The following is a 17,913-nucleotide window of genomic DNA, read 5'->3' on the forward strand; positions in this document are numbered from 1 at the left end:
TCTTGTTGGATTTTTGTAAAGATTAACAGTGGAAAAGTTGCATGCGGAAAAACACGTACGGGGTGACCCAGAAACTGCTCTTTTGGTTTTTTTTAGTTATTCGGCTATATTTCCGGAAACTACTTAAGATGGTCAATTGGAATTGTACACGTATTACCATTACTAATGCGCACTAACAAAAATTGGAAATTGAAAGCACATTTCGAAAAACAAATGTTTTCTACACATTGAAGCTCAATCAACAGCCCGAATGTTGTCTGTTTTAGAGAGAAATCTTGAACATCTAAAACGATTAGGGGCAAAAGAATCTCTAATATTTATCATTAGCGTTTTTCTAGGTCATTGTTTAAAACTAGATAGTTTATTCGCCCTTTTACATCATTGTAGAATAGAATTTCTGCCTGATCATGCATGAATATGCAAGTCACTGGTGCTTACAAATCGTCAGGAAGGAATTCTCCTCTACGACGGCCTAAAATTGCAAAAAAATGCCATATTTAATTAAGTAAATGATGGAACTGGGTTGTCTTTTGCGCTTTTAGGTCGTAGAATAATTTGTTTTCTGACGTCTTTGCAAGCACCATAAAGTAGTAAGGTACATATGATCCTACTTGGACCGGCATAAAAACTAAATCTGCGTAAACCATATACTTTTACATCTTATATACAGGGTGAGTCAGCAAAGCGAGCCCTCTTAGATCGTACAGATATAGCGACGTTTATAAGTATAAAAGTGTTGGTTGTCTTCAAAGCTTTTGTATCTGTTACTTTGAACTATACAGGGTAGCTTAAAATAAAGTTATGATAGTCAAGTTTTTTTTTTTTTTAATKGAACAGCCTATTTTTTACTCCAGATTCATGTTMTACATTGAATTCAATSRTTTTGGACATAACGACATCTGAATATGGGAACGCAACAAAAGTAAACCTTATTATTATTTTTTTTWWATAAAATAAACGATTTAATTTGAGAACAGCACAAAACGAAAACACCAAACAGATCATTTGTTTTAATATTCCTTTAAAATTRTCATTTAWTAATATTATTATTGAAAAAAAAATCATGGATTTTACTTTTGTTGCGTTCCCATGTTTGAAACACCGCTTTGTCCAAAACTATTGAATTCAGTCACATAGTATGTTATACAAAAAATGCTTACAATAGAATATAGAACCTTATTCTGGATTAAACAGTAGGTTGTTCCATTTAAAAAAATAAGCTTGACTGTCATAACTTTATTTTGAACTACCCTGTATAGTTCAAAGTAACAGAAACAAATGCTTTGAGGACAACCACAACACTTTAATGTAAACGGTTTTTTTTTCAGTCGCTATTTCTGTACGATCTACGAAGAGAGCTGACTCACCCTGTATATATGGGGTAAACAGTCGACGTTTTCATTGTGAATTATGCCAAAGCTTGCCAAATATATTTTAAAAAAAGTGTTTTAATTAGTTAATTAATTTAACTGATCTGAACATATTTAGTTCATTGTTTATTCATTTTTTTTTACGGTTTATTCAATTCATCCACAGGTTAGGTCTCATTAGGCCCCACCATTTCCTATAAGAAAACTCCTGCGGTATATATTTATGCGAGCATCGCCGGAGATAATTAGAGCCCAATTTAATTAATAAATCAAATCCTGATATTGCGACTGGTATTTTTATAACATCAAACAGATTTTCAATTGATTTTTAGAAGGCGCCCTATCAATAGAAGTATGGGGAAATAGAAGCGCAGGATTTTCCAAATACAAACCAGGCTGGGAAGTTGAGCAACAACTAGCAACTGCACGTTCCTTGCTAGATAGATGGTCGGAGCTAACGAGAAAAATCGAGCTCTGGGTGGAGATTCAAGAGCTGAACGATCTGGGAGAATATGCGGGAGTAGAAGTGCTAATGAGGACCGATATGTTAACCGGGGGAATTTATCAGTTAAGACAAGGGCAACAAAGGCGGATACAAGTCAGAGTAAAGCCGGTTCAAAATTCTGGTACTTTGCCCATAATATGCCAGCAAATTATGAAGATTGAAGTCGGTGGCGTGATGGTTCGGAATCGGCTACAAAAGCCTCTGGATTCATATCAGGAAGAAGATCTGACTGTATTGCGCGAAAAATGGAACGATGCGCTAACAAAGCGCAAGCAATATTTGCATTCTCAGCTTCAGAATTTATCCGAAAAACTAGACAAATCAGAACAAGACTTGGAAAGAGAAAAGAGCCTCATGGAGCAACTTGTTAACCTTACTGAGGAAACTAATGCTGTGTATGTACCTCAACCTGGAACTGGAATACCTGGAGCTCCTGCCATGTGGAGCCCTCCGCCCGGAATGGAGCCACATGTTCCTGTATTGTTTTTGGATTTGAATGGTAATACTAAATATTACGTTGTTTTCAGTAGTGAATAATGAATGTCCGTTTAGCTGACGATTTATCAACGCATCCTTCAGGAGAGGAAGTAACCGCAGCCGGAATCAACTCAATTTTGCCGAAGGAGGACGGAAGGCAATTTTACGAGTTAAAGATTTTACACACTTTAGATAAAGATGTTTGCTCAATTGCCAGTTGGGATTCTTCCATTCATGATAGCCAATATCTCAACAAAATCACTGAACGTAAGTGAAGTACATTTGCTTGAACCGCGTTTAAAGCAAACTGTTATTTACAGCCAACGAACGAGTGTATATGATTCTGAGAATCACTGTACGCCTATCTTATCCAGCGACAATGGACCTGGTCCTAAGAAAGAGATTAGCCATTAACATATACAAAAAGCAGAGTTTAACAGAAAGAATCAAGAAAAAAATTGCCAGAACCGATCTTATAACAAACTGTGGCGTGACGTATTTAGTGGTATCCAACGTGCCTAAAGCTAGTGAAGAATTGGAAGATCGGGAAAGTCTTGCTCAGCTAGCTGCTTCAGGAGACAACAACACTTCGCTTTGTGATGGAGAAACTTATATAGGTTTGTGGCAACATTCGGAAAAATGTCTTCAACAAGGCTCAATATATTTTTTGCAGAAAAATACACAAGAGGTGTGAGTGCAGTGGAAGGCATCCTTAGTTTGGACCGGCTACGTCAAAACGTAGCTGTTAAAGAACTGTTACAAGCCAAAGGACAGCCTCTCATGAGGAAAACCGTTAGCGTTCCCAACTTCTCCCAGGTATGGAGTTATTCAGGGTCAGCTCAACTCTGTAGTAGCTCGCTCTTTTTTAATATTCACTCTTCCTTCACTTGCCATAATGGCAACTTTTTCTGCACGGTACAAGGTGGGCTAAAAAGCCCTCAAAATATGTAATTTGATAGATTGATAATGCGAATAATTTTCAAACTGCGGTCATTGAGCCATCTTGTACTAGTACTCTAGCACCTAGCTATTAGAAATACAACATATTTTAAAAAGTCACTTGTTATTGCCGCACAGATTTTGGAATCAAAGGGGGTATGTGTAGACTTTCCATGATTATTTAATAAATAACTTTTGACGTATAATTGACTATAAAAATCGACTTTATATCAGTTTTGGGTGATTGTGTCGTTTCGCCCCGCTGAATTTTTTGTTTTTTTTCTAGTTTTATCTTAAAGAACACTTTCAATTAAGCAGTTTATGGATGGTCTATAAATTGTGCCAAAGAAACACTCACAAAGTTTGAGGAAATCACGATTTTCATGCTAAATTTCGAGCGGCGTTGATAAACTGCGCAAACCATTTTAAGTTCATGAACATTTTTTCCTTGGGTATCCAGTATTTAAATTCATTCAATTTGGGTGGGCTTAGATTATTTAGGTATTTTCGGGTTTTATTTTTTGCATATTTTTTTAGATTTATTAAGCGCTCATTAAAAGCACATTAGATGCTTCAAATTTGAAATAATTCACATTTTTGGTCTATTTTAGGCGGTTTTTCACGATCTATTACCGGCGATATCTTCCTCATTGCCAACTGAAACACGTTAAACCGGTATTGTGGAGAGTTTCTTAGGTTGGGGCCAATCCATTGAGCTCAAAAAACACGAATGTGAAATTTTGATTTTTGACTTAAATTTTCAAAAAGGGGGAGGGTTGATTTTTTCGAAAAATATCAAGTATCTCAAAATGTCTCGAATTCTATATCATTTTCACTACAAGACAGCGAGGAAAGCCATGCGCTCATTAAAAAGCACATTAGAAGCTTCAACTTTGAAATAATTCACATTTTTGGTGTCTATTTTAGGCGGTTTTTGATCCATCACGATCTTTAACCAGCGATATCTTCCTAATTGCAAACTGAAACACGTTAAAACTGCATATTGGAGAGCTTTTTAGGTTGGGGGCAATCCATTGAGCTCAAAAAACACGCATGGGAAATTTTGATTTTTGACCGAGAATTTCATAAGGGGGGAGGGTTGATTTTTTCGAAAAATATCGAGTCTTTCAAAATGTCTCGAAGTCTACATCATTTTCACCACAAGACAGCGAGGAAAGCTGCATGCCTTCATTAAAAGGCACATTAGAAGCTTCAAATTTGAAAAAATTCACATTTTTGGTCCATTTTAGGCGGTTTTTGATCCATCACGATCTTTAACCGACGATATCTTTCTTATTGCAAACTCAAAAACGTCAAACCTGCATACTGGGAAGCTTTTTAGGTTGGGGGCAATCCATTGAGCACAAAAAACACGCATGTGAAATTTTGATTTTTGACCGAAAATTTCATAAGAGGAGAGGGTTGATTTATTTGAAAAATATCAAGTCTCTCAAAATGTCTCAAATTCTACATCATTTTCGCCACAAGGCAGAGAGGAAAAAGTTTTTATTAAAAAGCACATTAGAAGCTTCAAATTTGAATTAATTCACATTTTTGGTCCATTTTAGGGGGTTTTGATTGATTAAATGTGTATATTGGGAGCTTCTTAAGTCGTAAACAATTCATTGAGCTCAGAAAACCCGCATGTGAAATATTTACTTCTGACCGAAAATTTTAACACATGCATAATGCGAAACTTTTCTTGTATTGAATCTTTTTAAATTTAAAAGAATTATTGGTACATTTGTGGCGACTAATGGAGCCTTGAGATGAATAAAATTCTCTGTTTTATCGATTTAACGTGGGGAAATTCAGTCAAGGACCTAAAAACACGTTTCCAATGTCACTTTAGAATTTAAATTCAGGCAAGATTTTTCAACCACAGAAATGCAAATCAGAGCACTAAGCTTAAGAGATTAGCTGGCTCGATATCCAAACGATATATATAAAGCCCTGGCTTAGATAAAATTTTAATTTTCGTCACATTTGCTGACAAAAGGCTTGACAATATATTGAATTTTAAGGCTGCAAATTGTATTTCAGTCAAGTCACTTCAGCCATGCTAACGCAAACAAACTAACTCAGAATTAACCGAAAAGAAAAAGTGCCATCTGACTAACGACGACCTCAATCAATTGGCGATGCTCAAACTTTTGCAATAAACACCCTTATTATGCATCTTAGAGACGATTTTGCATGTAGAGTTATGAATTGTTGATACCTAAAACACGATTTAGCAGCAAACAGCACCGGACCATCTCATTTTTGTGCATAAATAGGTGGTTTTGGAAAAGCGAGTTTCAAAACTTTGTAAGTGTTTTTTGGCCTAATTTATGGACCATCCAGGAATTTGGCTTTGGAATTGGCTGAAAGTGCTTAATTAAAGAAATAAAGGAAAAACCAAAAAATTCGGAGGAACTCAAACGGCCCACTCACCTCAGTGGTGATTCATATTCTTTATAGCAAACAATTTCCTGCTTTTTAATGTAAAATGTATTTTTTGTCTGAAAAAATGTGTTGATATTTATTCAAATTGCAGCTGATGAGATTCGATACGTTGAGCACCGAATCCCTGCACATGTCAAGGTCCGAAAGCGTATCTGAGCTGAATAGTGAGTTGCATGGCTTGAGTCCTGCAAGGCCGCGCTCCAGCGTTGGCAAAGAGGAAATAACTCCTCCCAAAACCTATGGCGGACTTGGTGAGTTTTTGAATTTTTCTCTGTGTGGTAATATTTGGAAATTAATTGTACTCATAGGAATTAAGAACTCTAGCACGTACCTATCGATATAGACTAGTACTGAATATGTTTAACAAATATTTTTATAGACTAGGTGGGTGTGTAAGCTATGTCTTTGTAAGTAATGGAACTTGTAATAAGATTAGGTGGCATTTCTAATAATTCAGATTTATTCGTGAAAAACAGTTCGGCTCATTCCTAAGCTTCCATTTAGTTTATCTAGCAACAAGTACGGTTCCTGATAAACAAGCTCCAGACGGTTCACCATACGAGAAAAGTACAAAACGCGAAAAATGTATCACAAAATCATTACATGAAACTGGTGAGTTCTTCGCGCGTTTAGGTCGTTCTCTATTAGATTTTTTCTAATTAATTGATACATGAAGATGTTCTTTTATCAGGTGGAGTCCAAGCGGAGTTAAAGAAGAGGATTTCCTTTAAATGTTCACAATACAACTACTATTTTTTGTTGGTTGGTTGGTATGCCAATGGTTGTAGCCATTGGCATCTAAATTTCTCCATTCCGCGAAGTTTATAAGAGATAAGCTTTTCAAATTTACATCCTATAAGACTGTGCTGACTCAAGAAATGAAGCTATTTGACTATCTAAAGCGTCGTTTTTAGGCAGCTTGAAATTGATTCAGAATTAAAAAGATTCATTAAAAGCCTTTGCATCCCGAAAAAGGTACTGTTTAGGCCAGGTAATAGACGGATTGTCCTTGACATAAATCTTATCGGAGAACCACCATCATCATCATGTGCAGGGCAGTCCTAAAGTTCTTCTTAAAGGGTTTTAGTTGATTTTTGTGTCGAAAATTATCGCTCGTCTATTTTAGATTTAGCGACAGCAAGCGCTTTCTTTTTGAAAATTCGGAAAATGTATTCGAGGACAGATGAATAAAAATAATTTTTGGTACTTCGTAAAACAGGGGCGAATTATTAAAGGTGCAAAATTTCAGTTTAACAGGAATTTGCTGTGATTTTTGGGAATTTTTCACAGTTTGCGTTAATTCATGTCTTAACAGTGAGCGTTTCTCTTTAAACAATCATAAAATATAATCAAGAACAGGCACAGAAAAATAAATTTTGGATTTTTATTGAGCAGGCTCGAGTTACTAAGCGTGCAGGATCTTAATTTTGCAGACATTTTCGTTGATTTTCAGAATTTTTCACATTTTACTTTAAAAACTGCTGCTTAATAGTGCGTGATTCTCTTTGACAATGCATACTATCTAATTACGGTCAGGCAGAGAAAAGGAGTTTTCGAATTTTCGTAAAACAGACTCGAATTAGCAAGCGTGAGCAATTTCTGTTCAGCAGGAATTTTCTGTGATTTTTGAGAATTTTTCACAGTTTGCCTTAAAATCTCAGGTTTTAACAGTGAGTCGTTCTCTTTGAAAATGCATTACATGTAATTACGGCCAGGCAGAGAAAACAGTTTCTGGATTTTTTAAACAGGCAAAATTTTTCACATTTTACCCTAAAAACTGCTGTTTTAAAATGCGTAGTTGTTTTTGAATAATTCCTAGAGTATAATCAGGGGCAGACAAAAATAAGGAAATTCTGGATTTTTGTAAAAGCGGCTCCTAAGGCGAAGGATGCTAAAGTTCACTTTTGCAGTGGCTTCCGTTGACTTTTGAGAATTTTTCACAGTGGGCTTTAAAATTCCTGTCTTAACAAAGTGCGTTTTTTTTTTTAATTTCTAAAATCTAATCGAGGGTTGATAAAAAAATACGTTTTACGCTTTCGTAGAAAAAGCTTCAATTATTAAGCGTGCAAATTTTCAGTTCAGCAGGAATTTCCGTTAATTTTTGAGAATTTTTCACATTTTACTTTAAAACTGCTCTCCCAATAGTGCGCTGTTGTCTTTGTCTGAAAATTTATGAAGTGTAATCAAGAGCAGCCAACAAAAAAAATTGATGTGTGTAGAACGGGCTTGGATTATTAAAGCTGCAAAATTTCAGTTTTGCTAAAATTTTTATAGATTTTTTTTAAATCTATTTAGTTAACGTTTAAAAATGCTGTCTTAATGGGCGCGGTTTTCTTTGAAAATTTATAGTGTCAAAAAAAATTGTTTTGGATTTTGGCAGAAGACGCTTAAAATATTAAGGATACAAAACTCGATTTCCCCATGTTGATGTACCCCAATATAAAAAAAAACAAAAATCAGGGAAATAGCGGCAGTAGATATATCTAATTAGCTATCCTTGTTCATAACTTGAGCTCTTAATATTACAAAATAGCCAAGTTTTGAGTTTTTTAAGAAAACGTAAAGTTTTCCAGTTTTTTTTCAGTTTTCTTCGGTTGTAATTATCCTATCAGGTCGATCGACCTCTCATTCTCTTCGTAGTTCATTGCTTTACAATCAATCATTAAGATTGCTTCAATTGTGTCGATTTTACAAACGAGAAACTAAAAAAATGCGATTTTTTTGTTGAAAAAAGTTAACATACTGGTAATAAAGTATGGACTGCCCTGCACCTAATGGTGTAGGTGGTCCGATAGGTTTTATGTCTAAAAACATATTATTTTCATCTCTATTGCTTGGCCTAGTTTGGTGCAGTTGGAGTTTGATGAATCAATAAAAATAAACTTTATCACTCTATAGATCGAGTGCTCCTTGTTTTTCTAAAAAAAATTGTGCGTCTCAAAACGGCAGGAAGAAAGTTGCAATTACTTTCCACCACGGCCTAAAAGAGCGAAAACCTCAGCAGTTTCAATATTCACACTGTATATCGTTTTATATATTTAAAATGCCTTTCTTCTGATATAACCAATATTGTTTAACTAACATTAAATCAATTTTGTTTTTGCAACCCTACAAGGCTCCATTCTATCAGGTAAAATGGAGGCTTGCTTACTAAGATTGCTGTTATTAGGTTGATCAAGTAAAATGTTCAATATACCAAATGCTTGAGTCAAATAATTTTGACCTGTTTTGAGCATTTGCTGCATTCGAGGCACTCAAAAACAATGGTGTAGTTTGTAGATAAGTCGTAGATATACCTAACAACCAAGCATGATTGATTTCAGATAAATTGAAATAGAAACTATAGATATTGATCAAAACCCTTATATATTGAGTGGTCCAATGTTTCTGAGCAATTTATTTTTTTAAATTAATTGACAGCTTTATTGATTTTTGCCCTGCAACTATGTATACTTGTATAAAGTGTATAAAATGTACCAAACCACTTGTAAAAATTATAGGCACCTAGCATGGTATTTCAAAAAAATATCTGACAAATATAAGGATTTTGGTTTGTTGTTACACAAACTGTCTTCATATCAACGTTAAGAGATCGGACATTCATGCAACTTTGCGCTAGATTATTCTAGAATAATTTAAATATATCAGTTCTACTTTTATTGAAAGTATCCAGTGCCAGTCCGTCGATTCATCATTTTAAACATATTCTGCTTTTGCTCTTATGTAGATGATTGTAATGAAGTCACAGAGACAGCAGTATTAAGAAATTACTTAATTAGTTGTTGAATCTGATATCAAGTATCTAATTTTTGACTGGAAACTAACTTGAAAAATATCTCGAGCATTTTGAGCATGTGTAGATAAATTAGACGAACATATCACAAAATAGTGATTGTGAATCAAAGTACACCAAAGCTCAACTGACGGGAATTTGGAATGGAAATTTTGGTTCACATATATATTGTGTATGTGATATGCCTAGGCTAAATTGTAGCCTAATTAGTAACTTTAAGTGGAACTCTGTTGATGAAAGCGTAAAGTTGCGTGGAAGTAGTTGTCTACTTCCACGGAAAACTTACATGGAAATGAGTGCAATTTAGCCCAAGCAGGAAATTTGATTAGAAATATTCGTTCGGGATGGTACCAATTGGCATAACTGAATGCATGGTTGTTCACTGTTAGTAGGCTAATAAAAAACTCCTTTTTATTGGAAAATTGTGATCCTTTTAGTAGCAACTGCAGTTGTGTTCTGTGCACACAGAAAATTATAATTAAGTTGCAAATCAACACATGTAAATGATCACAATTAATTTTATTGGCCTATAGAATGAAAATATTACGTCTCTTTGACTTTAAAATGATCGCTGTGTCATTTTAAAAGTGTACAAATCATACATGTGTAGATAGGATCGTGGAATGCCAGCGTTTCAAGTTAGAGACTAGAAAATTAATATTTTTAATATTTCAGCCCGCCCCACATTCCTAAATCTGAACTTAAATTTGAATTCCCTAAGATTGCAACAACCAACGAGCAGTACCAAAAGTACGTTTTTGTAAAAACTGACACTCGCTAATTACTTTTTGGTTTGTAGATTTTTGGTTACAGCGGATTGGATTTTTTTGTTTCAGTTAGACAAAGCTATACAGGGTTATCAAATAAAAAATCGATTTCTTAAGCAGTTGCTTAATTTTGTGAAAAGGCACGCATAAAATCACTCGTTGATAACCTTGTATCGAAATTCTGTTCCTTTCTAAATGAATGCCATGTAAATAGTGCAGATCCGCCTCAACGCATTCACAAACAGCTTAAAGCCCGTGTCAAATGCATCCGTTTGTACGATGATAGTCCGCCGTCTTACGAACGCAGGATGAATTGACAGATCTCCAACCAATAGAAACACTATCGTATCATCGTATTATCGTACAAACGGATGCATGGGACACGGGCTTAAATCCTTAAGAAGTAAGATTTTAGAAAGGAATTGGAAAAAATCCCATATAAATATATGTTGTCATCATTGTGGTTTTATTTTACTTCTAACCTCATGTATCTACACTGGTTTGTTAACATTTTTTTATTTGTTTTTAGTAGATTTAATTGGCTAAAGTAGTTTACGTGTTGACTAAACATGCGACCCATTTTAGTATTCTCCGGCATGGTATCGCCAGCTAATACCAAGATGGGGCTAAGAATGACAACGTTACACGAGGAGCCTTTGAAATCTCTGCCACGAAAACATTCATTTGATTTTCTGACTGACGAACCCATTGCAGAACAGTGCGAGGATGGATTGGACGAGAAAATGAACAGCCAGGTGAATGAGCTGTTTTTCACTAAGCAACTTTAGTATTACAATAAACTGTTTGCCGGTTTCAGTTTAGTCACAGAGCTGAGAAGATCACCAGAAGGGGGTTGCTGCCAACATCCCGTACTCTGGATTCGCTAACAGAACTGGCCCCTAAAGCGACCACGCCATCAGCCAGTTCCAGTGGCTACGGATCTCAAGCAGTCTCAATCACCAATCTTTCCAGTGATGATTCCATGTCACTGAGGAGTATAAGTGTAGACGAAACACCTGATATTGAATCTAAACCTCTTCACACTGACTTGCAACCGGTTTCCGAGCTGGCTCAAGTCACTAGCTTTGACGTAGGTATAAATGAAGATCTACAATTCGATCCCTAACTATCCCTAACTTCAGCGACTCGCATTACCAGAAGATGATCCTGATGAGCCTACAGCCAATGACGGAAGCTCGGAGGACTTGGTGCAAAGTTCGAACAGCGATTCGAATCCAATACCGGAAATCGAAACCGTGATTAAACCCAATTTATTATCCGGAAAGGTAATTCGCAGGAAAAAACATTCATCGGCCAAAAATTCAAGTGTGAGAGCGTCATTTCCCCAATCGCGCCTTGGTTCTAACAAGTCTGTAGAGAAGCTAAACATTATGAGTTTGAGCTTGTCGTCACATGAAGATGATGCACTGCACAGCTCTACAGACAGATTGGAAGGTATGTCCATTCAGGGTAGGCCTGGGTAACACTGTTGAGTTGCGCTATTGAGTTGTTGCCTCTGTCTGAGATAACGAGTTATAACTCATCGGTTCATGACGTGTAAGTCATTTATTAAAGCTTTACGAGACGCGAGAGTGGAATTTTCACATCTAAAAAAATGATTTTTTCTGCGTAACGTTTTACAACTTGGTTCAAACAACTGAAAAAAGTCATCTAGATTTTCCCAGCAACAGAACTGAGTCGAAAGAAAGTCGACGAGTTTTCCTATAAAATCGATCTCTTAATTTTTTGCATAAAAGATTCAGTTTGCCAGTATTTTACAGTAAAACGTTAGGGAACACGCGGGTTTTCTGTTTAGAGACAGTATTGTTTAGAAATATTAACGTAAACGTTTTTTTAAACGTAAATTTCATGTTTTTTTGGCACTTTCCATTTTTTTGTGCGTTTTTAATCTAGATTTTCCCAGCAACAGAACTCAGAGATAGTCGACGAATTTTCTTGTAAAATGGATCTCTTAATTTTTTTGCATAAAAGATTCAATTCGGCAGGTTTTTACAGTAAAACGTTAGGAAAAATGCGGTTTTTCCGTTTAGTGGCAGTGTTATTTAGAAATATTGCTCTAAAAGTGAAGAAACCCCAGTTTCCAAGAGTTTTCCCAATAAATGATTACAAACTTTCGCTTTTTCAGTTCGGGGGAAATATTTTTGGAAAAATGCCCGGAAGTAATTATTAGGGTTTTGTCCATAATTTGAAGACGCAAAAAGTTTTACACAAATATTTTTGCAAAGCGGTTAAGGAGGCGAGTTTGGCAGAGTTCAACTAAAATTTATCTTATAATTTTTTTCTCTGACTGCGTGTGATTGTTATTATATTTTTTCACAGACAATACCTGGATATTGTCAGTATTTTAAGTAAAACAAAAAATTCTGCGATTTTTGAGAAGAAAGAATTGATTAATAGAAACTTTGTTAAAACTGGAATGACCTGACAATTTAAAGGAACTTTAAAAATCTCTTTTTTCATGTTTCTGTAAATAATTTCTTGTAAGCTTTTGCATTCTGATCGTTTTTTTCAAGATAATCCTAATTACTTTCGGTAAAAAACTGAATTTGGCTTTTGTGCCAAACTCGAAGCTGAAATGGCTTTTCTAAAGTTCCCTGCAAACCCTTGAATGAGGCGAATTTTGTAGCCGAATTGATTTCGTCATTTTTGGCTGAAAAGACCCCATTGTTGTCAGAAAAGAAGAAAATCATCAGGAAGTAGTGGTTTTTGGCGTTTTTTATATAAAACCTTATAATCGTTTTTCGGGAAAAAACGGGAGGAAGTTGTTTTCGTTTTTGTCCCGAATTCGACGAAAATTCAAATTTTTTTTTGTTAAATTTTTACAAAGCTCTAAATTTATCTTGTAATTTTTCGCGTAAAAGGCCTCCAAAACGTCAGTATTTTTAAGTGAAACTCTACAAAATAGAGCGTTTTTGAGTAGAAAGTAAAGCAAAAAAATTCAGTCAAAACTAAAAAACCACATTTTTTTAACAAACTCTAAAGTCTTCAGAGGAATTGAGGTGACGAGATTTCCAAATAATCTGTTATAAATTTTCGCTAATTCTGTTCATTTTTTGAATGATTTAATTTTTGTTCCAAATTCGAAGCTGAAATAACGTATTTTCCGCGGAAAATACGTTATGATTGTCAGCATTTTGAAGTGAAACTTTAGAAATTTTGAAGAAATTTAAAAAATATTATTGATAAATGGCCCTTAATTAAGTTAAAAAAAAGTCATAAACATTTTTCCAGCAACGGAATTCAGTTACTGCGGCGGAGCGTTGTGTTGGCGCACCAAGCCATTTGCGTCGCACTGCGCCAACTGCTAAAAATTCACTGAGTTACCCAGGCCTAATTCAGGGTGTCTTGAAATGTCTTAAATTGAATTTATTTTTATAGACGATAGGCATAGTAGCTTTGGTTCAAGACCAGACTTAACTAAACTATCTGATGTTCCTGTCCCAGAATGGGTGGTGCTTGGTGAAAGTGTTCTCATACGCCCCTATAATTCATCAGGAGTGGTGGCTTATGTAGGAGAAACTGATTTCGCTTCTGGGACCTGGATTGGCATTGAACTGGATGCGCCTAAAGGTAGGAGTGCTAATCTAGAAATAAATGGTTTTCCTAACAGGACGATGTTTTTAAAATGAAACCAAATGCAATTTGTTTTTATTTTGAAGTTATACCATTTATGAGCACACGGCTCGCATTTTCGAGGAGTTTTGCTCAAAAGCCTCCACTTACACTGATGATCTGAACTGAACGATTTTTTTGTCAACACTTAGATAATTTCCAAGCGTGTAATTCCATTCCTATTAAAAAACCCTTTATAAGCGATTTACATATTTTGAATTGTGCTTTCAAAGGGAAAAATGATGGAAGCGTTGGAGGCGCCCGATATTTCACGTGTAAGCCAAAGCATGGGATGTTTGTGAGAGCTGACAAGTTAATTCTCGATCGTCGAGGAAGAGCCATGCGGTTGGATAAAGCCGCAAATAAAAGTCTGTTAAATAAAGGTAAATATTAATCGATTTGTTTAAACTTTATGGTATTTATTTGGTTTGTTGCAGATGCGTCTCTTCATCGGTCAAAATCGAGAAACAGCGGGCTAAACAATGTGGGTACGCGAATGAGCTCAAAGGCAAAATAAAGATGATTTTTCTATTAGAGATATTTATATAACCATCCATTCGTTCCACCCTTATTGTTGCCGTTAGCCGTGTTTCAACGCGGCACATTTGTATCTATATGTGTGCCGTCCATAACATGGCATTATATAATCGTCCTTGCCATTTCATAGTTCCGTAAAAAATACACTGTTTGCTGCACTAAATATTATCTCCACATTTGCCACCTCTATGGTAAAAACTATTCTTGCGCAAAACTGTTGCAATCAAAGAAATCAAAATCATCAACGAGCTTTGCAATAATTTGAGTTGTATATGTTCAGCCACATATCTACCTCCGCTTTGGAAAACACAATTAACCAGTGAAATTTAGTGATTAGGATTTTATCAGAACTGTGGTACAGTGTTATCTAATTTTTAGCTAATAGGTCACATGCGGCCGAACAGGGCAAACACTTACAAGCACTGACCAAGTTGTGTTTGTTTCCTCACTAGTTTTCTTATTTTAAGCATTTATTTCTGTGATATTGTTAGTTTACACAGGAGCACTCTTAAAACTTCCACGCTACAAGATACGCATTTTTCTGCAGAGTGATTCAAAAATATCAAATAGACATCGTAAGTAGGTTTTCGCAAAAATTTCTACTGAAATCAACTCAAAGAGCATAGTAACGCTGTGAATGAATGAGGGCACATTGCATGTTGTTTTTTATGAAAATAAATAATAATGTTCGCTGTGAAGCGATATCAGAAACTCGTGTTGTAAGTTATCGAAGTGTATTTCTGAATCACGCTGTATATTCGACACAACACCTGACTGGTCAGTTTTATTGACGCTGCATGCAACAAAAGTTCATTTTCGCGTGCTTTGAAAGCTATGAGCAGGTTTATAGATTGTGTAACTTTAATAAACAGTTAGTAGTCGAACATAAAGTATTTAAAGTATCTGTGTGTCATTAGATTAGAGTAAATTCAATAGTTACTATATTTTTGCTGACATTTTTTGCTAAATAAATGTTAGTAAATTTAATTCAGGCTTTTCATGTGAGTTTGAATAGACAATCACTCCATTTGAAAGGCCAAATTAAATCCTGAGGTAATTGAGTAAATAGTGATTTTTCTCTATTTATTAAACAAAACATTCCATGTTACATTTGTATAAGACGCGATATTTTCTAGTCCAATATGATTTACGTAATTATTGCTCAGTGATAGGTTAAATCACCACACTTAAGGTTTAGTCGTCCAAATTGATTAGTCTTTTGACGTTGATCATTCAGAATAAAAACTAGACCTTTTACCTGTCCATTCTAATATAAAATCTGTCCAGTTTAATACAATTAGGAGTTAAATCTCTATCATAATATATTTAGAGTGGGTCGATTTTTGCAGTATATTAAGTAGAAATGTTAACTCCAATCGAGTTTTTCTTTGGCTTGGAAGTTGAATATAGAAAATTAGCATCAAACGTTGATACAACCAAAGAAAATGGTTGTCTTTGAAAGAATTCCAAAAATAGCTGTAGGAATGAATACATACAATCCCACCCTAAAGATAAAACATAATTCTGTATTTAGAAGTACAACTGCATGCATGCATACATATATTCTAACTATGCTGTTTGTACACAGACAAAAAATATTTTTTGGTATTATGACTTGTAATATAGACACACACTCAATATCTATTTTACATCAATTATAACACGAAAATAAATACCCATATATAGTGCAGTATAGTGACGAAATCAAACATTTCCAGCATTTTATGTCGATTGTAGACAATACTTAAATAATTTGTCAAATACCATTAGCAATAATATATGTAGAAGGATCATTGCGCATTTGCAATCATTGATTTTCTTTTGCTAGCTTTAGAACAACGTTAATGTACTTACTTATAATAAGACTTATTTGCTTTCACACTATATGCTTCAATGAGACAAACCACTATACATGCATGTTATATTGGAATATGATCCCTTATTCTGGACCCTCCATAACAATCTGTACATTCACTAAATGTAAATAATAAACAAAATCATTTAAATATCGGTCTTTAAATGAGCAAAGCGCTTACTATTTGTTTTCCATTTTGTGGGGTTTGTTGTGTTTTTAATTATTGTAAGTTAGCCGCAATTGTAATTTTTAAGATATACATATTTTATATATTGTGTACATTTTTGTTGTTTACCTTATTAAATTATTTTAACTTTTCTAGTTTTAGTATGCCGATTATTTGTAGCTGTGGTCTTACATGCAAAATAAATATATGAATATTTCAACCATCGTCCATTATTCATTCATATATTTTTAATAGATTTCAGATCTGTGGCTCTTGGTAATAATTACTGACAAAAACCTGTACAGAAATAGTGGATTTATTTATCATAAAATATATACAATTCAATTAATTGCTGAGTAACGTAAAGTAACACATTTTATTTCGGTTGAAAAAAATGTTGCATTAGCAGAAACACCCTAAATTCGTCTTTTTCTGGGTGCTTTCAAAAAACATGTACTCCTAAAATTCAAATACAAAAACTACAAAACACTCGGGTAAAACAGTCCAACTTACCAATAAAAATGCGGATCCCAGCAACAGAGCTTTATGACGATTATCAGTGATGGAACTAGGCATTTGTAACAATAGCTGATATCCTCCGGAAACTGTATCCCACTGATGGACAATTGTACCAATTTGAGTCGCTCCATCGCAGGTGTATATCTTTAAAAAATTATCAAGCTGCAATTCTAGACCACATTTTTATTTACTCAATTCGTGGGTGAAGTACGCAAAAATCAGAATTTAGTGTGGTTTTCATGAACATTTTAGCATTACAAGTGTTAAATGTTGGATATAAATGGGGGGAGTGTAACTTCGATTTTGAGACCTTATTCATATGAGAATAAATGTATTGAAACTAACTTACTTGAAAAATCCCCGCTTTGTGGAAGCAAGCAAATGATCTGGGCCCTTCGATTATATATAAAACTTCCTCGTGCCGATTGCAAACTTCAAACGATGTCTGAAGACCTCTCCATCTCTGAGAAATTGTTCCCACCAGCTCTCCAGGTGGCACCCATACTTCCATTTTCTAAGAAAATCGTGCTAAGAGGAAAGTGTTCGAATTTTGCTGTTTTTCCATCCTACCTGGAGGTGGAAGCAAAAGGTACAGTACCCACATCCCAATCGTCTTTTAAAAGACATCGCTTCCTGATCCGAGCCATCGTATAATCGCATATTGAAAGCTCGACCTGATCCAAAGCACATTCTGTGACAAGATGTGGAGCTTTCTGTGGCATAGTAAATCGCTTCGGCGGATTCTCTGGCAGCTACTTTCACTGTGTATCTATTTTCCGTGTCGGCTATTACTGGAGAACAATGATATATTTTTTACAAACTTCTTTTTGGGTATTTCTCCTCAAAAATTTTTGTCTTTAAAAAAGACAGAATTTCCTCACGTCTTTTATTACAGATTGATAAA

The 17,913-nt window shown here is 35.0% G+C and overlaps 2 protein-coding genes across 4 annotated transcripts in view; one reads left to right on the forward strand and one right to left on the reverse strand.

Annotated features, from left to right (window-relative positions):
- Positions 1-16,710, forward strand: part of LOC109540860 (kinesin-like protein KIF13A) — a 37,632-nt gene extending 20,922 nt beyond the window's left edge. The window contains exons 12-24 of the mRNA XM_048660996.1: positions 1,703-2,374; positions 2,428-2,619; positions 2,673-2,969; positions 3,026-3,168; positions 5,831-5,990; positions 8,855-8,869; positions 10,208-10,282; positions 10,885-11,054; positions 11,117-11,389; positions 11,442-11,754; positions 13,699-13,890; positions 14,166-14,315; positions 14,370-16,710. Coding sequence (XP_048516953.1) covers positions 1,703-2,374; positions 2,428-2,619; positions 2,673-2,969; positions 3,026-3,168; positions 5,831-5,990; positions 8,855-8,869; positions 10,208-10,282; positions 10,885-11,054; positions 11,117-11,389; positions 11,442-11,754; positions 13,699-13,890; positions 14,166-14,315; positions 14,370-14,449 — 2,732 coding nt within the window. The 3' untranslated portion in view covers positions 14,450-16,710. The remainder of the gene's footprint in view (positions 1-1,702; positions 2,375-2,427; positions 2,620-2,672; positions 2,970-3,025; positions 3,169-5,830; positions 5,991-8,854; positions 8,870-10,207; positions 10,283-10,884; positions 11,055-11,116; positions 11,390-11,441; positions 11,755-13,698; positions 13,891-14,165; positions 14,316-14,369) is intronic.
- A 78-nt stretch (positions 16,711-16,788) lies between these two features.
- The window catches only part of LOC109540888 (phospholipid scramblase 2), a 3,375-nt gene continuing 2,250 nt past the window's right edge, over positions 16,789-17,913 (reverse strand). For all 3 annotated transcript variants that reach the window (XM_019909406.2, XM_019909405.2, XM_019909404.2), the window contains 4 exons: positions 17,580-17,800; positions 17,359-17,523; positions 17,004-17,153; positions 16,789-16,949 (listed from right to left, as the gene is read on the reverse strand). In XM_019909406.2, the coding sequence (XP_019764965.1) occupies positions 16,893-16,949; positions 17,004-17,153; positions 17,359-17,523; positions 17,580-17,800 (593 nt within the window). In that variant the 3' untranslated portion in view covers positions 16,789-16,892. The remainder of the gene's footprint in view (positions 16,950-17,003; positions 17,154-17,358; positions 17,524-17,579; positions 17,801-17,913) is intronic.

Source organism: Dendroctonus ponderosae, unplaced genomic scaffold (assembly GCF_020466585.1).
Source record: "Dendroctonus ponderosae isolate FM_Combo_2020 unplaced genomic scaffold, Dpon_F_20191213v2 Dpon_F_20191213_1, whole genome shotgun sequence".
Classification (NCBI taxonomy): Eukaryota; Metazoa; Arthropoda; class Insecta; order Coleoptera; family Curculionidae; genus Dendroctonus; species Dendroctonus ponderosae.